This window comes from Heliangelus exortis, chromosome W, assembly GCF_036169615.1.
Source record: "Heliangelus exortis chromosome W, bHelExo1.hap1, whole genome shotgun sequence".
Taxonomy (NCBI): Eukaryota; Metazoa; Chordata; class Aves; order Apodiformes; family Trochilidae; genus Heliangelus; species Heliangelus exortis.
The window spans coordinates 5,695,811-5,722,203 of record NC_092453.1 but is presented as its reverse complement, the minus strand read 5'-3'; the positions used below and the strand labels follow the sequence as shown (position 1 = coordinate 5,722,203).

At 45.5% G+C, this 26,393-nt stretch overlaps 1 protein-coding gene and 1 pseudogene across 1 annotated transcript; one reads left to right on the top strand and one right to left on the bottom strand.

Moving 5' to 3' along the window:
- Window positions 1–3,402: 3,402 nt before the first annotated feature.
- Window positions 3,403–4,687, top strand: LOC139789162 (olfactory receptor 14C36-like; annotated as a pseudogene).
- Window positions 4,688–13,064: 8,377 nt separating this feature from the next.
- On the bottom strand, window positions 13,065–14,200 carry LOC139789161 (olfactory receptor 14J1-like). The gene is made up of 2 exons (XM_071729684.1): window positions 14,170–14,200; window positions 13,065–14,078 (listed from the first exon to the last, which is right to left on the bottom strand). The coding sequence occupies exons 1-2, from the start codon at window positions 14,198–14,200 to the stop codon at window positions 13,135–13,137; spliced, it is 975 nt and encodes a 324-aa protein (XP_071585785.1). The 3' UTR covers window positions 13,065–13,134.
- Between the last annotated feature and the right edge of the window lie 12,193 nt (window positions 14,201–26,393).

The following is a 26,393-nucleotide window of genomic DNA, read 5'->3' as shown; positions in this document are numbered from 1 at the left end:
CAATTGGCCAGAGAATTGGAACAGTGGGAACGGCCACCAGGAGAGGGCACACTCCTGCAATATGTGGATGATTTACTGATAGCAACTGAAACAGAAGAACAATGTATTGAATGGACAATCTCGTTGTTAAATTTCCTGGGTCTAAATGGTTATCGAGTCTCCCAACAGAAAGTACAGCTGGTGCAAGAAAAGGTGGTCTACCTAGGATATGAGATCTCTGGAGGACAGCGATCCCTAGGAACTGCGAGGAAAGAAGCCATCTGCCAGATCCCTAGACCTGAAACGGTGAGAGACCTGCGAGCCTTCCTAGGAATGACAGGTTGGTGTCGCCTGTGGATATACCAGTACGGGATACATGCCAAACCTCTGTATGATTTATTGAAAGAGTCTAAAAATATTCTAGTCTGGACTCCTGAGGCAGAAACAGCTTTCAAAAGACTGAAACAAGAGCTGATGAAAGCTCCGGCATTGGGCCTTCCCGATGTAACGAAACCATTTTGGCTGTTCTCACATGAACGCCAGGGAATGGCCTTAGGAGTCCTTGCTCAACAACTGGGGCCATACAAAAGAGCTGTGGCTTACTTCTCTAAGCAACTAGATGAAGTAAGTAAAGGTTGGCCCACATGCTTGAAGGCAGTGGCTGCAGTGATCATAAACATAGAAGAGGCCAGAAAACTCACTATGGGCCAGAAAACGACTGTATTAGTCTCCCACACTGTATCCGCAGTGCTGGAGCAGAAAGGTGGCCATTGGCTGTCACCTTCCCGGTTCCTGAAGTACCAGGCAATCTTAGCTGAGTCAGATGACATAACCATTCAAGTGACTAACGTTGTCAACCCAGCATCATTCCTAGAAGGAAGGGTGTCAGCAGAGCCGATCGAGCATGACTGCCTAGGAACCATCGAGGCAGTGTACTCCAGCTGTCCGGATCTCCAAGAAGAACCACTCGAAGGGGCAGATGACTGGTTCTCGGATGGCAGTAGCTTCGTAAAGCAGGGAGTAAGGATGGCTGGCTATGCAGTAACTACAACAGAGCAGGTAATTGAATCGGGTCCTTTACCTGCAGGAATTTCAGCACAGAAGGCCGAACTAATAGCTCTTACCCAAGCCCTTGAGTTAGCGAGAGGAAAGAGAATTAACATATGGACGGATTCTAAGTACGCCTTCTCCGTCGTGCATGCCCATGGGGCAATCTGGAAGGAGCGGGGACTGCCGGCTGCCCAGGGAAAACCCATAAAATATGCAGAAGAAATCCTACAGTTGCTGGAGGCTGTTCAGCTCCCTACCCAAGTGGCCATAATGCATTGCAAGGGACACCTGAAAGGTAACACCGTTCCAGAAAGGGGTAACAGAACAGCCGATGCAGAAGCTAAATTAACTGCTGCAAGGGCCAAAGACCTAGTCTTGGCCCTGGTACCAGAAGAACTAGATACTAAGTTTGAGCCAGAGTACCAGGAATCGGACCATAAGTGGATACAAAGGAATAAAGGTAAGATTTTAGATAATGGATGGGGTCAGTTAGAAACTGGACAGCTAGTACTGCCAGAGAAGTTAATATGGCAATTTGTAAAAACAGAACATAGCAAGGCCCATTGGGGATTAGATCCCCTTTATCATTATTTAAAAGCTAGAATAGCAGGGCCAAAGTTATTCACGGCAGTGAAACAGGTCACATCCCAATGTGAGCGCTGTTTGAAAAATAATCCAAACACAGGAACAAGGGTACACCAGGGGGTAATTGATAGAGGAAAATTCCCAGGGGAGGTGTGGCAAATTGATTTTTCTGAGCTCCCCAGGAAAGGGGGGGTATAAATACCTCTTGGTTATGACAGATACATTTTCTGGGTGGCCTGAAGCATTCCCATGCAGAACAAACAAAGAAAGAGAAGTAACTAAAGTCTTGTTCAATGAAATCATTCCAAGGTTTGGGGTGCCTAGGAGCATCTCCTCCAGACAGAGGCTTGCACTTTTGTGCTAAAATTGTACGAGCAATAAGTAAGGCACTGCAGATCAAATGGCAACTGCACACGCCCTATAGACCTCAAGCTAGTGGGCAAGTAGAAAAGATGAATCATCTTATTAAACAGCAAATTGCAAAAATATGCAAAAATAGAGGTCCATGTCTTTATCTTTTTCATAATAATCCTTTATCTTTTTCATAATAATAACAGCTTTGGCAAACTTAGGAATTGGTCCCTGTCCCCATGATTGTCATGAAGCCCCTGTTGCAGGTGGGAAAACTCCATGGCAGCCAGTGAACAGAGTCCCTGCTCCTCCTGACACAAACATCAACAACCAGGGCTGCAGCCATGGGCTTCAAGGAAGACCTCCTAGAAAAGTGTGTGTGTGTAGGATGGACATATGGAAGGGGAAATGGGTCTCATTTTTCAGAAAATTAACTCCTAAATTTTTGTCTTTCCTCCTCAAACAGCTCTCCATGACTTTTACAAGCAGCAGACGTCCAACAGCAGCTCCATCAGCCAGTTCCTCCTCCTGGCATTTGCAGACAGGCGGGAGCTGCAGCTCTTGCACTTCTGGCTCTTCCTGGGCATCTACCTGGCTGCCCGCCTGGGCAACGGCCTCATCATCACCACCATCGCCTGTGACCACCACCTCCACACCCCCATGTACTTCTTCCTCCTCAACCTCTCCCTCCTCGACCTGGGATCCATCTCCACCACTCTGCCCAAAGCCAATGCCAATTCCCTCTGGGACAACTGAAACAAAGAAAAGACCCTGACAGGGTTAACTCCTGGCGGGATAAATTCCTATAACTTTCCACTGAAGCAGTGTGAACATCTTCTGTCTTGTAAGTACAGATCTTGCTTTTAAAAAACAAGACAAGTTGTCAAGGCCAACTAGGCAGTGAGGGGATAAACTTCTGTAAAGTGTATGTCTTGTTCTCAAAACAAGGCACTGCCAAGGCTAGCTAGGCACTGGGGGAGTGCGAACACCTGCATGGAGACAGGATGAGGCAGCCACAACCAGCAGATGAGGGAGAAATTATCGCAAGGGTCCAATTTCGCTCTGTAACAAGAGGAAGAAGTCATTGAAAACAGGAGAGATAAAGAGTTCAAGTTTCGAGAAAGATTTCTTACTTCATCCAAAGACCCCTCCGACATCTCCGCCTAGACTCCGCCAGACTCCGCCTGACTCTGCCCAGACTCCGCCTAGACTCCACCTGGACTCTGCCTGTCATGAATATTATAATTATATGTTGCAAACTTAGGAATATGTATGTAACCTCCCCTATAAATACCCTAACCCTTTCCCTCGGGGCAGGAACTCTTTGTCCAGCAGGAGCTGGGAGTTCCCCGGATCCGAAAATAAATACCTTTGCTGTTTAAAGGCTTAAAAATCTGTCTCTAAACAGTTTTGCTTGGCCTTTTTGGGCTTCACAACATGGACATCTCCTACAAGGGAGGTGCTGCACAGCTCTTCTATTTTTTATTCTTCATTGTTGCCGAGTTTTATCTCCTTATCATCATGTCCTACAACCGCTATGTGGCCATCTGCAAACCCCTGAACTATGGGACCCTCCTAGGCAGCAGAGCTTGTTTCCACATGGCAGCAGCTGCCTGGGGCACTGGGTTTCTCCATGCTCTGCTGCACACAGACAATACTTTTTCACTGCCCCTCTGCCAGGGCTTGCCCTGGACCAGTTCTTCTGTGAAATCCCCCATATCCTCAAGCTCTCCTGCTCACACTCCTGCCTCAGGGAAATTTGGCTTATTGTCATCAGTGCCTGTTTGGCATTTGGCTGTTTTGTTTTCATAGTGGTTTTCTGAGATTTACCCCTTGTACCTTGTGGTTTACCCCTTTTTAATATTCATAGAATTGTAATCAATATAAGGTAATTCTAGAGTTTTAGAAGCGTGCGTGTGAGTGGAGCGGAGACTCCCCATGCACCCAGCGCTGTTTTGCTCACTGCAATTTCAATCTTATTAATTAAATTAAACCATTAACAGAATATTGAGTCTCGGTCATTTTTAACAGTGTCATATGTGGAGATCTTCAGGGCTGTGCTGAGCATCTCCTCTGAGTAGGGAAGGCAAAAAGCCTTTTCCACGTGCCTCCCTCACCTGGCTGTGGTCTTCCTGTTCATCAGCACAGCAATCTTTGCCTACCTGAAGCCCCCGTCTATTTCTTCTCCATCCGTGGACCTGGTGGTAACAGTTCTGTATTCAGTGGTTCCTCCAGCAGTGAACCCCCTCATCTACAGCATGAGGAACCAGGAGCTCAAGGGTTCTCTGAGGAAGCTGATGACTGATATTTTTCAGCAGCCATAGACTGCCTGCCTTCATCTGCAATTGGATGTGGGTGTATGCCATGAACTGTCAAGTCTTTCTTTTCCTTTTTTTTTTTCCTTTTTTCACTATTGTATGTTCTTATTTTAAAGAAATGTCGGTATTCATCCCCTCCCCATTTTCCACCCATATTGTGTGATACAGATACTTAATGTTTGTGGGATCGTGGCTTGTATTAAGTAAAACAAATGAATCTTCAACAGTTTATTTTTCTCTGATACCCATCCTAAGTGCAGCAGGAATGTATGCAAAGGGAAAGTAATGTCATTATTCATCCCTCCTACTTTACTATGCAACCGCCTTTTGTGATCAAGAAACTTTGTGTAAATGGAGGGCCTCCACTAAATTTAAGCGAAATAAATGAACCTTCACCATTTTTTCTCTCTAATTTCTCTGGTCAGTGTTTCATGAATGAATGGGAAGTGAAAGCCCTTCCCTGGCTGCATCAGCCCTGGGAAGGCTGCTCTGTGCCTGGAGCAGTCAGAGCTCTTGAGGAGCACAAGGGCCAGGGCTCTTGTGCTGGGCTGGGCAGAGGGGATGGCCCCGAGGGGCTGCAGAGCTCTGCGGATCTCCTGGAGAGGAGAGCAGGGGACACAGGGTGCCTCCTTCTCCTTTTGCCATTCATGGTCACCCATCTGGGGCTCTGAGCTCTCTCTGCCCCCCAGGAGCTTCTGTGCCCTTCAGAGGGACTGGGGCTGTGGTGGGACTGCCCAGAGCAGCCTGGGCTGGGCACTGGTGTGGGGCCAGCAGCAACTGGGCTGTGGTGGGAGAGAGGGGAGGGGAGGTGGGAGAGCCTGGAGGGAGCTGTTCTGGGCTGGCAAGTGAAACCCTGGCAGAGAAAGCCATGGGTGTGTAAGTGGCCCTGCATGGCCATGGAGGGGATCCACCAATGCTGCTGAGGGACTCAATGCCTTCTGGGATGGAGTCTTTCCTCAGGAGCTCTCCCAGGCCTCTCTGCTCCATGAAAGGCATCAAGGAGCAGCAGAGCTGATCTGGACAGAAATCTCAGAAGGACAAGTGCCAGTGTCTGCCCCTGCAGGGGACTCACCCGGGCCATGGCACAGGCTGGGGCTTCCTGGCTGGGAGCAGCCCCGTGGGAAAGGTTTTGGTGGGCACTTTTCATGGCCCAGGGAGGGCACCCAGAGAGACACAGCTTGCACCCCCTTGCTTTCTCAACTCCTTCTCAGAGAGGAGCCAAGGTGCTGCTGGATCCAACCTTAGTGCCAGACCTGGCCCTTCTGGGCAGATGGACTGAAACCATACGGTCCCAGAAAATGGTCGACAGATCCTCTGACACCACTGACTGGTACAGAGTGAAAGGACTGAGGGTCACATTATCACTAAGAGGAGCAATTCTTTCTCTAGGAAAGTAACAAAACAGGCCTAACAAAATCAGAAAAACAAACAGTGATAAGAGGAAATGTCATGGGGCATTCCGAAATCCCCAGCCCAGAGCAAGACTGAGTAGAGGGATGGGATCAGAAGCATCCATTCCAGACTCCGAGACACACACTCTTCTCAGACCACGCCACGCTTAATTCTGTTCATGAGTTTTTACCCATCCCAGAAAAACTCCAGACTCTTTGTGTTTGTGAAGCCTGCAGGACCACACATCACAAGCACTCTCCTAACTGGAGGCAGGAGGTGCAAAGCAGCCTCCATCCCTCAAGGTGGTACATGGGCTAATATAGGGACACAGGTTGGGCTGCAACCTGTGACTGCCTCCAAAAACCTTGGCAGCTGAGGATAGAGACTGACCGCATACTTTTTTCCCACCACAGAATGTTTTATGCATTGTGTAGGTCCCCCCCTCTGGAGTTTTGCTGGGATGGGAATTTAGGAATGCCCCAGGACATTCCTCTTATCACTGCTTGTTTGTCTGATTTTTTTAGGTGGTATGGCCAGTCCTTTTGGAGGGACCATGAGAAATACATGGTCATGTATTTCATGATGGAGAGGATGCTCCACAAGAAATGAGTGACCATAAGAAATATATGAGAACTACAAGTCTGGTCTGTCACATCCCTTCACACCCAAACAGTTCTATGACTTTATGATGGAACTTCTCTTTCTAGTCCAAAACCTTCACAAAGGTCACCTTGGAAGGTTCAGACTGGAGTGAAAGAGCAAGAAGTCTCACCCTGAGGTTATCCTTGTGTTAGAGGTTTACCCAGAGGGGTTCTGGATCAGCCCAGGATTTTGTTTTCAAGGCAAAGACAGGGAGAGCAGAGAGACACCAGAGAAGTTCTGGAAATGCTGGGGTGAGAGTCAGGTGGGAAAGCAGAAAGGGTGACAAAAGCCTGAAGGGAAGGAGCTGCAGGCATGGACAGTGTAGGACAGCCTGCAGGAGAGGTGGCCAAGGGCTTTGTCAAGGAGTGAGGTCATTGTCCCCTTGGCCATAGCAGTGTCCTGGGCCACCAAGGCTGGGGAGAGGAAACTTTCTTTTGAGGCTCTCAGGATCTGCCTTCCCAGGGCCTGGGGTCAGGGCTTGGCCTTTCTGCTGCATCCAACAAACCAAAGGGTTTTCTCAGCATTACAGCCACCAGCACAGGGCCTTTGCCTCCTGCAATCATGGCCTCCAGGGATCTGCTCTAACGAGGCCATGGGGAGGCTCTGGCAGGTTCAGGGGGGGCCATCAGTGTGTGAAGGCATTTTGCGTTTTGCTTCTTACTTTGACTTTATCAGAGATTTTTTAAATTCTTCTCAACATATCTGAAGTTCATTTAATGAGCCTCAAAAGCCCAGGGGAGCTCTTTACCCTTTTGTAATTTCCTTCATGTCTTAATGACCTATAGAGCTCCTTGGAGTTATTATTTTTTTTTTACCTGTGGATATCAGGAGGAAGATTTCAATGTGCACTTCTGCACTTATCTTTTAAATGGAATATTTCATTACTTTGTACTTCAGAGGAGAGGTTCTAGCAGCATTCTCCAAGTGATAATGACCCAGAGGGTCTCCTCAGGAGGTCTGCACCAGAAGGAGAAGCAATTCCTTGAGGTCTGACACTGGATGGACACCCTTGCTCCTCACCTCCCCAACCCCACAACTGCTCTCCTTGGCCCCTGGGACTTGCATCACTTCTCCTCCCATCAGGCTTCTCCCCTGGTCTCTGCAGCTGGATGGTTCAGCTCCGTTGCTCCAGCTCCCCCCTCTTTTCCTTAGAGAACTGCTGCACACGGGCACAGCAGGAGTTTTCCTCTTTGCAAACAAAGCAAAGCAAAGCATGATAAAGTTTCATGGCCAATCAAACACACTCTTCAACCATATGCTAAGCACGATCTGCCTCTCATGAGGTCACTTTTCTACAAGGGATAATCTTATGAGAAATCCTTTGTGTCAGGAGACACAAAAAGATGAACACAAACATAATGACAGAGTTGGCTAAGGAGGCAGAGTGCTGAAATGTTTGTGAGCTTTGACTGCCTGAAGCTGAGAGCAGCAGCATAGGTGAGAGGAATGGGAATGAGAAAAGAGGAGTATTTAATCGTTAATCAGCAATCATTAAACTTTTCTTGTCTCAATCCATTCCTCCACCCCATTGCTGGGGGGAAACCTGAGTGAGTGGCTGTGTCATGGTTTAACACTGGCCCAGCAATTAAACCTACAGACAGGTGCTGTCAATTAATTCCCCTCCCCTCCCTGATAAAGAAAGGAGAGAGGATAAGGGAGAGAGACTTATGGGTTGGAAAGTAAATTACACAGCTTTAATTGAAACAGTAATGGTAAATAGGAAAAATTACTAAATATATACAAAGTACAGGAAAACTGATACCACATTCCTCTCCTCTCTCCCCCAATAAATCTCTCATCACCACCGAGGCTGCAGGGCGGTCCTGGGAAAGTCCAGGCTGGACTCCTGGAGTCAGCAGCATTCGGGAGCTGGAGGCAGGAACACACAGATTCAGGCTGGCATGGATCAGGACCACAGGCAGAGGAATGGATGGAATCCTCTCAGGATGCTGAAGCAAACGGGGACAGGAGAAGAAGGGGAAGCAGGAGGGAAAGGAAAAAGGGGTTGACCCTTGTGATCCCTCAAATTTATACTGAGTATGACATGTATGGGATGGAATATTTTGGTCAATTTTGGCCATTTGTCTTTTCCGTTCCTCCCTAAGGGAGGGCTTCAGGTGTGACCTCTTAACTCCTCTTTTTCCAGAGGGCAAAATGTTCCTCAGAGCTGAGCAGTATCCTTGGCTCTGCATACCAGTCTCTAGCAGTTACTGTAAACATTGTGTTACCAGTCCTAGAATCAGACACTGTCTGAGAAACTTGCTGTTAATTTCAGCAAGTGCAGCTACTTACAAGAGACTTAGCTGAAAGAAAAAGTACAAGACAGAAAATTACCTTTATTCTGGCCTAAACCAGGACAGGCTGCGTGATGCCAAGTGTCTGGCTGGCGTTGGGCCCAACGTGGGGCACAAAGGGATGAGATAACGACAGATCTGATCAGAGTGTTAAAAAAAATTAGTTATAATTATTCTCTGTATGGGTTTTACAGTGACTGGTCAGCATGTTGGTTGGTTTGGTCTCAGAGCTGTTCCTAGAGCTGTGTGATGTCACACCTTCATTGCTCCTTGTTATGCTTAATGTCAGCTCTGGAGCCTTCTCAAGGGCATCATTGGGCTGTGCTGTGTGACACTGATGGTGACACTGACCTGGGACCTTCAGCCAACATGGATATCACCTCCATAGTTCAGGTGACACCTTCTGCATATGGTTAATAATTACAGTTCTCACTGTCTTTCTTAGGAGAAACTGGTGCAAGACATGTCTCCATACTTCTGGTGTCATCTCCTTGTCATTATTTATAATTTCACTTTTTCCCTTTTTCTCCTTTATGAATAGGACATCATTCCTGATATTCTCATTCTCTCTATGGTTAATTGCAATAGTTGAAGTTTTGAAAATTTCTTCTATCTTTGGAATGCCAAAATGTGTACGGTCACCCTAGTAGGAACCAACATGGCCCTGGGTGTGGCTGAGGTCTTTTTAAGGGTTAAACAACTTCTAATGTGTAGTACCTAGAGATCAAGTTAGCTTGCTTGATTGCAGCAGATGTTTCACATTCATGGGTCAGCTGTGCAATAACATTCATGTTCAGTCCACCCCTCCCTCAGGACCCCATCTGTTTGTCTCATCTATTCCTTGATGGATTTGATGGGCCCACCAAGCTATAAAATAATTCACCTTTATCTTGCCAGTCCAGATCCACCTGAGCCACACTGACCTTAGCAGCCTGACCCACCTGCTTGTTCTTTGGATATTCTCTGTGTCCCACCTCTCGGGTACATGATGGACTTATACAAACAGGTTCTGTAGATGGGACAGAGCACCTTGCCAGGATGAAGCAGCTCAGATCTGCTAATTGCTCTGCTCCCATTGCTGTACCCATAACCACGGAGCACTAGAAACTGTAATGACTAATGTTAAACTGTCTTTTGCACATTGTTATCATCCAAAATTAGTTCTCAGAGGTTTTGTGATAAATAACACTTTCCAGAATTTTGGAATATTAGGGCAATGGGAGGGAAAAAATTTCTGGATGCTAGAGTGGCAATTTTTGTCACATCATTCCACCAAAATAATATGGTCTAGTTTTGAAATGTTGTCTGAGGTGATTGCAAAACTGTGAGTACGTGCTAGAGGTATTTTTGCATTAGATGTTGATGTCACAACATATAGCATAACCATATAACTCAACAGGATTTCCATACAGCTATGCAAATGTCACTGTCTTTTCAAACTGACTTAACAGATTACCTTGGAGAGATAAAGTTCAACTTGCTGACTCACAAATTGTTCCAGTCCCTGCAAGAGTTAACAATACAGTGTTCTATTTTATCAACAGTACCACCAGAGAGAGCTCCTACTCTATTCCTGGATGGATCTGCTGTCTCACACAAAGCAGTGGTAGCTTGGCATAATTCTGCTTCAGACCAATGACCATCACATGTTGTGCTACAGGAAGGATCAGCACAGGTCATAGAATTGTGTGCAGTGATAGAAGCCTTTTGATTATTTTCAGTGACAGATATTAATCTTGTAGTGGATTCTCAGTATGCTTATGGAGTGTTAGCTAGAATAGATGCTTGCTGCCTTTCTGCCTTTCCAGACATGCTCAGCATTTTTTCCCCTGGAACTCTCATTGTTTTATTCATCCTTTTTAAATGAAAACCCCCATCTGGATGCTCTAGCAATCTGCTTTCACTCATTCTGGGTATAAATAATATTGTACCACCACTCACCAAAGGAAAGTTCCCAGCAGTTGTTCAAATGCAGAAACATTGCTCAGAGGAGCTGAGGTATTTCTGAAGCTCTGATTCTACCCCTCTCTCTCCTCTTTTTCCTTTCCCTTTTTCAGTCTTCAAAGAGCTCTTGGAGTGAAAGAATCCATTAGTCACAAATTATCTCAGGCAGGAGGAGACCCCTGAATATAAGGAATATGGTGGCTACAAGCTTAGCATCTTCACTCCAGCTTCTTCAGTTCAGGCAGTGGTGATATGTATGATGTGCAGAGTCCTTGTTCTTCAAGCAGTGTCACCTCCAAAGCTAAGGGTTCTGTAGCAACATCCTTGGGACTTGATGTACCTGTGAATTTAGTTCTCCAAAAGCATTTCTGCTGTTCAAGCATTTCAATTGTTCAAAAGGTGCACTTTACAAACTGTTGTCCTTTAGGGTAGGGCAGTCCAAGTCAGAGACTTTTTGGTGACATTACATGCAGTACATTATTCACAATGTACAATGATCACAAACTTCATAACTGGAGAGTATAACAAAAGTAAAAAAAAATGGAAAATTTACAAAAAGCAGCACAATTATAAATACAAAAATTCCCCATTTTTGAATAATTTTTTCTATTTTCTAACTTAAATGGTGGCCACCATGAATGAAAATATGTTTAATTGTTATATTTCATTCTGGGGGGGGATCCCTTTCATATTTGTCCCAGTTTTTTAGGATGTATCCTAAAGACTGCAAGAGCTATACCATTTCTCTTCCTGAATTTCCACAATATCTCAATCCAAGCATAGCACCTGGTGTCCCTTACTGCCTGACAAGACAGAGGAGCTGAGGGAGTCCCTGATAAAACAGGTGGATGCACACTGAAGTCCTCTCCAGTCCCTCCTCCCTATCACACGCAGTAAGAAAAACCAGGAAAGGCAGAGAGTTCAGTCCCATTTAGGTCACCTAAACTTTTGTCCCAAATCTGGGTTTGATCAGCTAGTGTGCATTAAGCCAGTCAAACACACAGAGCTTCTGGTCATTCAAGTCTAGCAGAAATGTCCTTAACCAAGGTGCTGCATTCTCAGGGCAGATCTTCCAGTCCATGAATCTTACAGGGAAGGCGACAGCAAGCCCAGCACTGAAGACAAGATGTGGCCACCAGCAGGAAACACTCAAAGGTGCCAAGGGTTCATAAAAAAACACTGAGGCCACTGTGGGCAGAGATGGAGTCCAGCAGCTGGGACAGGCTGGTGGACCTTGGCTGAAGGAAGCAGATCCCAGTGCTGCATTCGGATGGCTTCCCAGGGGACGTTAGTGTCCAGGTGAAGTGACCTGAGGACACGGTCTGTGCCACTGACCTTCATGGCAACCCTGGGAAGAGCTGGTGGTGTTTGTGCTCCCACAGAGCCTTCTCCCTGTCGAGCACCTCCGGGCTGGCCTGGCCACCCATCCCTGCGCCCTGTCCCCAGGCAGCCCTCCGCCCCGAGCTGCGGGTGCTGCTCTGCAGAGCACAGGGCTGGGGTGCCCAGGGCTGACTCTGTTCATGGGCTGTGCTAGTCAAGCTGGGAGGCAGACCCAGCTGATGGTGCTCACTGCCACTGACCACCTCCCACACAAGCTCTTGGGTGCCCATGGAGGGTGCTCAGAGGGGCCCTGCCTGATTCCAGTGCCATGGGCTGTCTTTATGGCACAACATTCACCATCCCTAAGGGCTCTGGACACCAAAGAAGTGACAAAGGAACCAGCCCTTAGTCCCCAACCCTCCCCCCCGGCCGGGACCATGATGGCATCACAGGGAGCCCCCAGAGAAAGCAGCAGAGCAACAGTCTCTGCAGAGTCAACTCCTTGGCCAGCTTCTTGAGAGCAAGTGTGGAAGAAGAGCTGAGCTGAGGAGATCCCCTGTGATGATGGAAGGGCTGTTCTGGAGGCCAGCTCTGTCACAGCAGTGCCCGTGCCCTGTCCCTGCCTGCGGGCACAGGACTGTCACACTGCAGGGCTTTGACCAAGCTGCCAGAGCACTCAGGCCTTACCCAAGGGTGCAGAAGGAGACTGTGGAGCTGGAAAGTGGACAGCTTGGAAAAAATCAAGTGCTGGTGCTCCCGGGCAGTGCCCTTGTGCCAGGACCCTTTCCCCTCCACCTCTGCACACAGGCACTGCCCTGCAGCTCCAGACAGGGTCTCAAAGGAAGGGCCTCAGGCAAACATTCACTTGAAGGTTCTTTATTCCGTTTAAAAACACCGAGAGCACAGCTCCTTTTTGAAAGTCTCTGGGTCAAAGAAAACCTGGATATTCACATAATGAGAAAGGAAAAAAACAATAACATTCCTATTTGAGTCAAAATTGGAAAAGACACACAGCTCGTCATTCACACAGACTCTGGGTAAAAGAATATACGGAGAGAAACATGATAGCAAATAGCACAAATAATGACCTTAATGTATGGGCAAATATTGGAAAGGGAAAAGAGAGAAAAAACTAAACAAAATAACACATATCCACAACAAAACCTAATAAAAAATCTGTGGAGACTGGAGGGGTTTGTAATGAGTTATGCTAGGAGAGAACTGTACATTAAGTCCATCATTCTCATCCTTCTGAAAAGTCATCCACACATCAGTTTCTTCAGGGCATTCTTGAGCTCCTGGTTCCTCATGCTGTAGATGAGGGGGTTCACTGCTGGGGGAACCACTGAGTACAGAAATGACACCACCAGGTCCAGGGATGGGGAGGAGATGGAGGAGGGCTTCAGGTAGGCAAACACGGCTGTGCTGAGGAACAGGGAGACCACGGCCAGGTGAGGGAGGCACATGGAAAAGGCTTTGTGCCTTCCCTGCTCAGAGGGGATCCTCAGCACAGCCCTGAAGATCTCCATATATGACACCAATATGAAAACAAAACACCCAAAAGATACACATACACTGACCGCAAGAAGCCCAAGTTTCCTGAAGTAGGAGTGTGAGCAGCAGAGCTTGAGGATCTGGGGGATTTCACAGAAGAACTGGTCCAGGGCATTGCCCTGGCAGAGGGGCAGGGAAAATGCATTGGCTGTGTGCACCAGAGCATGAAGAAACCCAGTGCCCCAGGCAGCTGCTGCCATGTGGAAACAAGCTCTGCTGCCCAGGAGGGTCCTGTAGTGCAGGGGTTCGCAGATGGCTACGTAGTGGTCGTAGGACAAGATGGTCGGGAGATAAAACTCTGCTGAAAGGAGGAAGGCAAAAAAGAAGAGCTGTGCAGCACATCCGTTGTAGGAGATGTCCGTGTTTTCCCAGAGGGAATTGGCCATGGCTTTGGGCAGAGTGGTGGAGATGGATCCCAGGTCGAGGAGGGAGAGGTTGAGGAGGAAGAAGTACATGGGGGTGTGGAGGTGGTGGTCACAGGCGATGGTGGTGATGATGAGGCCGTTGCCCAGGCGGGCAGCCAGGTAGATGCCCAGGAAGAGCCAGAAGTGCAAGAGCTGCAGCTCCCGCCTGTCTGCAAATGCCAGGAGGAGGAACTGGCTGATGGAGCTGCTGTTGGACGTCTGCTGCTTGTAAAAGTCATGGAGAGCTGTTTGAGGAGGAAAGACAAAAATTTAGGAGTTAATTTTCTGAAAAATGAGACCCGTTTCCCCTTCCATATGTCCATCCTACACACACACACTTTTCTAGGAGGTCTTCCTTGAAGCCCATGGCTGCAGCCCTGGTTGTTGATGTTTGTGTCAGGAGGAGCAGGGACTCTGTTCACTGGCTGCCATGGAGTTTTCCCACCTGCAACAGGGGCTTCATGACAATCATGGGGACAGGGACCAATCCTAGAGTGAACATTTTTCATTTGAGATTGTTAGTGATGCCAAAGGCACTGCAGCTTCTTTCCTCCCTGTGTAAAGGAACCCTCACAAAAGAAGGCATTTTAAGAGGTTTATTTTTTGTATTTTGTTTTTTTTTTAGAGCTCCCCCATCACGCGAGGATCATTGTGCCCTCTGGAAAGCAGCTCCCAGCTTGGACAGACACCCCAAGGAGACAGCCCAGGGATGGAATGAGAACATCTGATGAAGGGAGGTCAGCTCCCTGCCCAGCCTCACTCAGACTGCACTGCCCAGAGCTTCCCAGGGCAGAGCACAGCTGGACACCTCCTTGACTGAAACCATCTGCATGGGAGGAGCCACAAGAGCTGTGCCTGCAGCTGAAACTCCCGCTCCCAGCCTGACATCAACAGCAAGAGCAGCTGAGGGGGGCATGGAGAGAGGCAGAGGAAAGGCACTCAGGAAAGCCTTTCCCTCCCCCAGCCCTGCACAACCCCACCCAGATGTTGATAATGCCTGGCAGGCACCTCCAGCCCCTGGGTAGGGGGAGGTGGGCACATGGCAGCACAGATGCACTTCACCTCTCCTGTGAGCAGATGGAGGAGGAGGTGCCCAACACCCCAGACCCCACGGGCTGGCTGAGGGCTGTGCTGTCACACAGACCCTGATTGACCTGGGAAGGTGATGTGGGATGTATCTGTAGGGTAAAGGAGGGTGAAAGCACTGGATGAGGTTCCTAGCACACAGGAGGCTGATGGTGTAGGTACTCACAGAACCTGATCTCACTTCCCCAGATGAGGTTTCCTTCCACCTTAAAAAGACAGAGAAAAGTGGAAGTATAGCCTGAGGAAAGCCAGGTTTCCCAGCAGGAACCTGTGCCCTCACTGTGCATATGGAAATCCCCCCAGAAATAATCTGGGTATGATTTTGGATCCGAGAGCAGTGCTTTTCCACAGATCAGTCACAAAACCAGAAGGACCCTGCCCTGTGCTCCCTGTTGGTGTGAGGTTGGGGGTTATGGAAATATTGGAGAATAATCAGGAGGTCATTAGGGCTTCTCCCACACAAAAGGAGGCCCAGCTGAGGTGCATCTACACCAATGCACAGAACATGGGCAACAAACAGGACGAGATGGAAGCCATTGCACAGCAGGACAGCTGTGATGTAGTTGTCATCACAGAAATGTGGTGGGATGACTGTCACAGCTGGAACACTGCAGTGAATGGATAGAAGCTCTTCAGAAGGGATAGGCAGGAAGGAGAGGTGGTGGTGTGGCTCTGTATGTTAGGGAATGTTTTGACTGCATAGAGCTTGATTCCAGGGATGACAAAGCTGAATGTTTATGGTTAAGGAAAAAGGGGAAGGCAAGTAAGGGAGATCTTGTATTTGGAGTCTGTTACAGATTCCCACAACCAGGATGAGGAGGCAGATGACCCCACCTGATAGATGTAGGAGGGAACATGATACCAAAAGATGACGAAATGGCAGAACTGCTTAAAAACTGCTTTGCCTCAGTCTTTAGTAGCAGGGACAGTTATATTCAGGGAATTCAACTCCGTAGGCTAGGGGACAGGGACCGAGAGCAGAGCGATCCCCCCATAATCCAGAAGGAGATGGTCAGTGTCCTGATGCACCATGAGGATGTGCATAAATCTGTGTGACCGGATGGGATGCACCCAAGAGTGCTGAAAGAGCCGGTGGCAGTGCTTGCCAAGCCACTTTCCATCACTGGTCATCAGTCCTGGATCACTGGAGAGACATCAGAAGGCTGGAAATCTGCTGATGTAATCCCCATATATAAGAAGGGACAGAAGGATGATCAGGGAAACTACAGACCTGTCAGTTTGACCTCAGTCCCAGGGAGGTTGATGGAGCAGATCATCCTGGTTGGCTGGCCATGCCCAAAGGGTTGTGGACAATGGAGTTAAATCCAGCTGGCGGGGGGTCACGAGTGGTTTGTCCAGGGATTCAGTATGACTGCATTTTTTCAGGAGGTATCTGTAAGCCATAATTTCCCAGACATTTGGTAAGTAATGGTAAACATTTTTGAATTTGACCTTCATCACTTGCACAAAGCAAAATATCATCATATAATGAGAGATCATAATCCTAGGATGATCTCGACGAACTGGTTTCAATGCTGAATGTACAATATATTGACAAATTGTAGGGCTGTTTTTCATACCCTGTGGCAACGCTACCCGCTCATACCACCCCGTAGGAAGTTGACAGTTTACAGAAGGAACCAAAAATTGCAAAATGTTTACAGTCATCTCCATGCAAATAAATGCTAAAGAAACAATCTTTAAGATCAACAATATAACATGGCTAATTTTGAAGAAAAGCAACGTGAGAGTAGAAACCAGAACCCTGGAATTAAGAGTCTCATGGTCTACTGACCTCTACTGGTCTACCAGCTCATCTGCTGCTCTTCTCCAGGACATTGGGCTGATCAGGGGTCTGGAGAACAGGACTTATGAGGAGAGACTGAGAGAACTGGGGCTGTTCAGCTGAGAGAAGAAGAGGCTGAGGGGAGACCTCATTGCTCTCTACAACTACCTCAAAGGAGGTGGTAGTGAGACAGACGCTGGGCTCTTCTCTCTTGTTAGCAGTGACAGGACAAGAGGAAATGGGGTAAATCTACACCCGGGGAGGTTCAGGTTTGATATTAGGAAAAACTTATTCACAGAAAGAGTGGTTCAATATTGGAACAGGCTGCCCAGGGAGGTGGTGGGGGCACCATCCCTAGAGGTGTTCAAAAGACAGGTAGAGGAAGAGCTACAGTGGGTGGTTTAATGGTTAGGGGTTATAGGGTGGACAGCTGGACTCAACAATCTTATAGGTCTTTCGAACTTTGATGATTCTGTGATTATAGGGAGGGAGATCTGTATTATTTCATCATCACTGTGCCTTAGATGGCCTCCAACCATCACATCAACCACAAGTCCTTCTCTGTTCGGAAACAGGAGGTTCATTGCGATGTCTTCTCTGATTTGTTGCCCCACAAGATGTGTCAGGAAGGTCTCTTCCACACTCCAGGAACCTCCCTCTCTGCTTTGCTGTATTTCCAGCACACATCTGGGAAGGGGAAGTGAGAACAAGGTCTCAGCGATTGCAGTTATACTTCGTCTGCCTCTTCATCCTTGATGGGTCCTCTAGAGCCATGTTGGTTCCTACTAATAGGACTGTACACGTTTTGACATCCCAAAGATAGAAGAAATTTTTGAAAAATTAAATACTGTAATTAGCAATAGGGAGATTTAAAAGCTCAAGAATTATTTCCCCTCCATAAAAGAAAAAAAGGGAAAAGTGTAATTATAAGGAGTAAGTGTAAGTCCAGGAGATGACATCCAAGGAACGGAGATGTCTCTTGCACTGGTTTTTCATAAGAGAAATGGTGAGAACTGTAATTATTAACAGTCTGCAGGAGGTGGTACAGGAAGTAGGAAGAAGATGGTCATGCTGGCTGCATGTCCCAGGTCAGTGTCACCATCAGTGCCACAAAGCACAGCCCAATGATGCCCTTGAGCAGGCTCCAGAGCTGACAGCAAAACAGGGAGAGAGGAAGTTGTGACATCCCACAGGTATAAGAACATCTCTGATATCAAACCACCCAACATTGTCACCAGCAACTCTTAAAGCCATAACGAGAATAATTATAACTAATTTGTTTTACCACGCTTTGATCAGATCTGTTGTTATCTCAGCACTTTGTGCCCCACGTTGGGCCCAAATAAAGACTGCTGTGGTTGAACACCAGCCAGGCACTGAGAACCACGTAGCTGTTCACTCACAGACCAACAGTGGGATGGAGGAAAATATAAGAATATTTATGGATGGAGCTAAAACTGTTTTAATTATTGAAGTAAGATACAATTAAATATATATATATATGTATTTTCAGTAATTCTCATGCTAGTTCTAGTAATTATATGACTAAAATAAAATAATATGGAAACTTTGTTGCTTTACTATTCTCTGCAAAGAGGGAAACTCCGGCTGTGCCTGAGTGCAGATATTCTCTAAGGGAGATGGGTTTGGAGCTGGTGCAAAGGATCTGTAACACCCAGCTGCAGCCTGCAGGGGAGAAGTGTGATGGGAGGAAAAGACACACAGGACGTAGGAGGGACAGGGACAATTTGCCACCTCAACCTTTCTACCACCAACTTGTCACCACCACTTGTCACCTCTATCTGGCAGCTGGCACTTGTTCAGCACCTCCACCTGGCACTGTGCTGCTGCTCCCCCACCCCAGAGCACTGCCTGGTGGGACAGCCTGTTGGGAGCTGCGAGGAAAACTCGTGCAACCAATATGGTTGATAAACAAGCTTCAGCTTTATTGCGCAGCAACTTTCCCTTATATGTGGTTTCTGTGACCACACCCCCACATCTAAACCATAACATAACGTTTTATTGGACACCCGGTGTGTTTACCTGTAGCACAGCGAATCCCTGGTGCAGGTAGCACAGGATTATGGGCCGATCTAATTGGCCTCTCAAACATGGGGTTGGGCACGGCAAAGGGGTCACACCCCCTACCTTTTTGGGAACATTCAGGAACATTCTCCAACATTTCCCAACATAACCCCCTTTTTCTTTTTGCACAAGCCCATGTTTGATTAAAACTTTTGCAGTGCTAATTCTTAAACACACATAATACAAACAACAAAACATGCAAAACTTAAGAATACAATCAATATCATAATGCCCTTTTGAAACAGTCTAAAAACTACTTGGCTAATGAATCAAACAAATTGGTTAACAAGTTATCAACCTGATTTTGTTCCCTGAATCAAGTGTAAATCGACTTCGCATTTATGACATGTCTCTGTTTTACACAATCACTCATACACACGCACTCTCAAACAGAGCTCTGTTCAATATTAGGAAGGACTAGCATCCACTAGTGCAGAGAGCCAAGGGAGGGATAGGAGAGGCTTATCCGACGGAATCTTTTTGGGGGGCCCCTATAAGCATCTCCAAGTCCCACCGGCTCATAGCACGATGGAGTCCTAGTTCCTTCATAGTTGCCAAATTAAAATGCAATAAAAACCTAGGATTGCAACATTCAATCACTACATTCATAACAGGCGAAGTCTAAATGGAGCGTAGGCACCCCCTTTTTTTTTTTTTTTTCTTTTTCAAGCGCTGGGTGTTGCAACATACAAAACAAAATTTAAATTTCATACTCCATTTTTTTTTTTTTTTTAATTGGAAATCAGGTTGAAAAGCTGATCTACAGAATCAATTTGTCAAAACTGGCTAAGCAGAAAATGCGTCAGCTCAGTTTTAGAGTACTCTGTCAATTTTACACCATCTGCTATCGTTCGGGCTATTCTTGACGTCATGGTTATAAAAACAGAGTGCTCATGCAGGTTAATTTACAGTGAACCCTCCTTCTAAATTTTTCATTTTCCACTTGTTCCGAAGAGCAGGACAATAGTCTCCACATTGTTTCACAAAGTAATAACAGATCCAAATAGGGAGAAAACTTGATCCGCCAGGAGATTTTTAGCAGAACAAAAACTGGATTTAGCAAGACAAGGAGTCAAAACTTCAATTCCATGACAAATGGAGTTATTATCTCTCATTTTGTAGGAAACAAAAAAATTAAAACAGCTTTGTCATCTTACTTGTGACACCTAATTTAAATCTCAGGCATTACCTCTTTATATCAGCATAAATATGTAGCCTTCTACACTTTTTATGATGCAGTTACAAACACTAAAATGTTACAGTAGGAAGCAAGAGCTAGTTCAAGGAATTTCAGACTTTGAAATCAGCAAGATACAAAGCTAAAATTCGTATGTTCCACTTCAAGTTATGAATACTTTCACTAAAACATAAATATTTTAACATATATTAACTTTTTCTGACATTCAAAATTGTAAAATCAATATGGCAGAATTATTGTTAAAAGCACATATTTGCAAATATTCTTTTTTCCATACATAAAGTATTTGGCATAATTATAACAATCTTGCTGCACACACAACTGTATGCTACTTTTTTTTTTTTTTTTTCTTTTCTTTTCTTTTCTTTTTTTCTGTTTTTTTTTTTTGTTTTTTGGTATATCCTGGAGTCTCTGAGGGTCTCATGACTTCCTAATATACTTCTTGTGTAACCGTTCACAATCTTTGGTGCTTAGTATAGGTCCATGCCCTTGTTCCTCAAGCCATTTTCCAACAAAACCTTTATCTTTTTCATAATAATAACAGCTTTGGCAAATAGCTTCTTGAGTATCGCTAACATACAACTAAGATACACTAAAGTTACCAATATGATAGAAAGTACAAACAAACCAGTTTTACATAAACTTTGAAGCCATTCAGTGAGGCCAAACCAATTGACTAATTCATCTATGCCGAAGAATCCTACATCTTGCTTGATATTTTGAGTACGTTCTACTAGCTGTTGTATCTCCTTATGTATTGATTTAAAATGATCACTCAAATTCATACAACACATATCATCGAAATCTTCACAACAATGGCCATGAGCTAAAAACAAAAAATCAATGGCAGCTCTATTTTCTAATACTGCATGTTGTATAGAAGATAAATCATCAGCTAATTCAGATAATACCTTGCTGGTATCACTAGCATGCTTTACCACCCAACAACTTACTTTCTCCAAGTTTCGATGTGCACGAGCGGCAGCTGCTCCTGGCAAGAAGGTAGAAGTAACAATCACCTGCCATTTGGACCAAGGGTTAACATCATCATCACATTCCTGCGTTAGTATTTGAGCCAGGCTTCGCTTCCACCGCACACGATGGGTACTGTTTGGGTGTGCGTGAGATGTGACTAAACTCAATTGACCAATGGTGCAAGGCCCTCCAATGGGACGGGAAGGTATACCTGACCATGCCCGATCTCCACAAATTAAAAAATACCCTGCTGGTAATTTCCTAGGGAGCTGCGTCCCAGGCAATGGGTTAGTAGCACCGCGGAGGGTGTAGTTGCGCCATTGGCTGAAATTGCCAATTGGGAAAACGTTGGTAGTAGCACATTGTCTTCCTGTACCTTCTGTTCAATCAGCGGACAAGCTACTTATTCAAAAGCAATAAGTGGCATTTAGAGAGTCTGCAAGGCTGCAAGGAAATTTCACTGGATCGGTGATACCCGTAGGGATCTTTTGGGGCTTGCTGTCAATGAGAGTCACATCTACTGCGGTTGCCAGGTCCAGCCTGATCCAGTGAAATATCAAGAAAAACCATGTGGAGCCCTTTTATTAGGACGATCGTCTGCTGGACTTAAGGGTTTGTTTGTCTTGCCAGGAGTAATAGACAGTGACTATACTGGAGAAATTTGTATTGTAGCTATGACTAAGACGAATCTTTTGTGTGCTTCGTTTTACTTGGGCTGCGCCTCCTACCCCTTCAACTCCAGACATCATTGGGGCAGCTGGCCAGTGATGAGGCCACAGCTTCTCATCCACGATAGTGATGTCTGCTCCTGTGTCCAGTAGCGCTGTAAGGTGACACTGGTCCTGCTGATGTTCTAATAATATTGGTGCTTTGGGGCGTTCATCCATTGGGACGCATAGTAAGGCCATTTGTCCTGTAGAGCCAAACGCTCCTGTTCAGCGGGGAACTGTCGAAGAGACGGCTGCTGCATCAGTTAATTGTTGTGTCGGGACTAGCTGGGCAATTCGAGTTCCTTTTGGAATTACCATAGGTGGTGTCCAAGCCAAGACCGGGTCTGCTGATACTCGTGTGTTAAGAGTGTATCTTCGGACCACTACAGCCAAAAAGTTACAATCCAAACAAAGACTGACGTATTGGCCCTTCTAATTTGTAAAGGCCAAACCCGTATTATACAAATTACTGGAGATGAACCCAGCACAATCTATCTCCCAATGAAACTAGGAGAGTTGGACTGGTATTGGCAGCACTCTCCAGCCCTACAGCCAAGTCCCCTAGAAGCTGCGCAAACCATTGATCTTTCCCCGTTGCGGTTTACTGCGTTAAAGTGGATGTCCTGCATGAATGGATTCCTGTTCCAAAACGATCTGAGGAACCTCTTCAAGATGCACTAACGGTCTTTACCGATGCAGGAAAACGCTCATGACAAGCTGCAGTGACTTAGCAAGACAAAGAGCAATGGTGCCATGAACTCCTGTCCGCACAAGAGGATGACACCCTACAGACTCTAGAGTTGGCTTAAAGGATTATCTAATCAAATTTACAGATTTGCAAGACCCACAGGAGCGATTGGCAAAGACTCTATTTGTCTTGAATTATTTGTGCATATTTGGGGATCAAAAGTTAGCAGCAGCGTATATTCATGGGACAGTGGCCCAACGAGCAGAGTCCCAGGAACCCCCGCTATACGTTACTTATAGAGATCCTGCAACAGGTATATGGCAAGGACCAGCAGAAGATAAATATCTAGGCAAAGGTCACGTTTGTTTCCACCCCTACAGGTACCTTGTGGGTTCTCAGCAAGTGGACTCAGCTGGCACCCGCTCCGCCGAATTTGAAAGCATAAGCTCAAGAGCAGAGACAGCCGTATTAAGTGCTCAACATGTTCAAAGACAAAACTGCCGTTTTGGCCTCATCATAGGTTTAACTGTCATTTTAAGTTTTGATTGCTTTGCTTTCCCAAACTTTGACCCTCAACAGAATGTCTGGGTTACCCTTGCACATCAGCTTAACACCACTTCCTTTTATGCCAGTCTAACGACACCCCAATCACCTTTTATTACATGTTTAGTTGGTGTACCAGCCTCTGAAGAGACTCGGCCAGTGATTCAAGCAGCTATGAATCGCACACAAGTGCAATTTCACACTGAGAGTCTATGTCCAACCAAGGCCAGCTTAATTGCGTGTTTAAGTGATTATGACACTTGGGATGATTGTTTGCCTGTTGGGCCTGATCCCTAAGAATTAAGCCTTGCAGACTCTCTAAATGCCACTTATTGCTTTTGAATAAGTAGCTTGTCCGCTGATTGAACAGAAGGTACAGGAAGACAATGTGCTACTACCAACGTTTTCCCAATTGGCAATTTCAGCCAATGGCGCAACTACACCCTCCGCGGTGCTACTAACCCATTGCCTGGGACGCAGCTCCCTAGGAAATTACCAGCAGGGTATTTTTTAATTTGTGGAGATCGGGCATGGTCAGGTATACCTTCCCGTCCCATTGGAGGGCCTTGCACCATTGGTCAATTGAGTTTAGTCACATCTCACGCACACCCAAACAGTACCCATCGTGTGCGGTGGAAGCGAAGCCTGGCTCAAATACTAACGCAGGAATGTGATGATGATGTTAACCCTTGGTCCAAATGGCAGGTGATTGTTACTTCTACCTTCTTGCCAGGAGCAGCTGCCGCTCGTGCACATCGAAACTTGGAGAAAGTAAGTTGTTGGGTGGTAAAGCATGCTAGTGATACCAGCAAGGTATTATCTGAATTAGCTGATGATTTATCTTCTATACAACATGCAGTATTAGAAAATAGAGCTGCCATTGATTTTTTGTTTTTAGCTCATGGCCATTGTTGTGAAGATTTCGATGATATGTGTTGTATGAATTTGAGTGATCATTTTAAATCAATACATAAGGAGATACAACAGCTAGTAGAACGTACTCAAAATATCAAGCAAGATGTAGGATTCTTCGGCATAGATGAATTAGTCAATTGGTTTGGCCTCACTGAATGGCTTCAAAGTTTATGTAAAACTGGTTTGTTTGTACTTTCTATCATATTGGTAACTTTAGTGTATCTTAGTTGTATGTTAGCGATACTCAAGAAGCTATTTGCCAAAGCTGTTATTATTATGAAAAAGATAAAGGTTTTGTTGGAAAATGGCTTGAGGAACAAGGGCATGGACCTATACTAAGCACCAAAGATTGTGAACGGTTACACAAGAAGTATATTAGGAAGTCATGAGACCCTCAGAGACTCCAGGATATACCAAAAAACAAAAAAAAAAAACAGAAAAAAAGAAAAGAAAAGAAAAGAAAAAAAAAAAAAAAAAGTAGCATACAGTTGTGTGTGCAGCAAGATTGTTATAATTATGCCAAATACTTTATGTATGGAAAAAAGAATATTTGCAAATATGTGCTTTTAACAATAATTCTGCCATATTGATTTTACAATTTTGAATGTCAGAAAAAGTTAATATATGTTAAAATATTTATGTTTTAGTGAAAGTATTCATAACTTGAAGTGGAACATACGAATTTTAGCTTTGTATCTTGCTGATTTCAAAGTCTGAAATTCCTTGAACTAGCTCTTGCTTCCTACTGTAACATTTTAGTGTTTGTAACTGCATCATAAAAAGTGTAGAAGGCTACATATTTATGCTGATATAAAGAGGTAATGCCTGAGATTTAAATTAGGTGTCACAAGTAAGATGACAAAGCTGTTTTAATTTTTTTGTTTCCTACAAAATGAGAGATAATAACTCCATTTGTCATGGAATTGAAGTTTTGACTCCTTGTCTTGCTAAATCCAGTTTTTGTTCTGCTAAAAATCTCCTGGCGGATCAAGTTTTCTCCCTATTTGGATCTGTTATTACTTTGTGAAACAATGTGGAGACTATTGTCCTGCTCTTCGGAACAAGTGGAAAATGAAAAATTTAGAAGGAGGGTTCACTGTAAATTAACCTGCATGAGCACTCTGTTTTTATAACCATGACGTCAAGAATAGCCCGAACGATAGCAGATGGTGTAAAATTGACAGAGTACTCTAAAACTGAGCTGACGCATTTTCTGCTTAGCCAGTTTTGACAAATTGATTCTGTAGATCAGCTTTTCAACCTGATTTCCAATTAAAAAAAAAAAAAAAATGGAGTATGAAATTTAAATTTTGTTTTGTATGTTGCAACACCCAGCGCTTGAAAAAGAAAAAAAAAAAAAAAAGGGGGTGCCTACGCTCCATTTAGACTTCGCCTGTTATGAATGTAGTGATTGAATGTTGCAATCCTAGGTTTTTATTGCATTTTAATTTGGCAACTATGAAGGAACTAGGACTCCATCGTGCTATGAGCCGGTGGGACTTGGAGATGCTTATAGGGGCCCCCCAAAAAGATTCCGTCGGATAAGCCTCTCCTATCCCTCCCTTGGCTCTCTGCACTAGTGGATGCTAGTCCTTCCTAATATTGAACAGAGCTCTGTTTGAGAGTGCGTGTGTATGAGTGATTGTGTAAAACAGAGACATGTCATAAATGCGAAGTCGATTTACACTTGATTCAGGGAACAAAATCAGGTTGATAACTTGTTAACCAATTTGTTTGATTCATTAGCCAAGTAGTTTTTAGACTGTTTCAAAAGGGCATTATGATATTGATTGTATTCTTAAGTTTTGCATGTTTTGTTGTTTGTATTATGTGTGTTTAAGAATTAGCACTGCAAAAGTTTTAATCAAACATGGGCTTGTGCAAAAAGAAAAAGGGGGTTATGTTGGGAAATGTTGGAGAATGTTCCTGAATGTTCCCAAAAAGGTAGGGGGTGTGACCCCTTTGCCGTGCCCAACCCCATGTTTGAGAGGCCAATTAGATCGGCCCATAATCCTGTGCTACCTGCACCAGGGATTCGCTGTGCTACAGGTAAACACACCGGGTGTCCAATAAAACGTTATGTTATGGTTTAGATGTGGGGGTGTGGTCACAGAAACCACATATAAGGGAAAGTTGCTGCGCAATAAAGCTGAAGCTTGTTTATCAACCATATTGGTTGCACGAGTTTTCCTCGCAGCTCCCAACAGGCTGTCCCACCAGGCAGTGCTCTGGGGTGGGGGAGCAGCAGCACAGTGCCAGGTGGAGGTGCTGAACAAGTGCCAGCTGCCAGATAGAGGTGACAAGTGGTGGTGACAAGTTGGTGGTAGAAAGGTTGAGGTGGCAAATTGTCCCTGTCCCTCCTACGTCCTGTGTGTCTTTTCCTCCCATCACACTTCTCCCCTGCAGGCTGCAGCTGGGTGTTACAGATCCTTTGCACCAGCTCCAAACCCATCTCCCTTAGAGAATATCTGCACTCAGGCACAGCCGGAGTTTCCCTCTTTGCAGAGAATAGTAAAGCAACAAAGTTTCCATATTATTTTATTTTAGTCATATAATTACTAGAACTAGCATGAG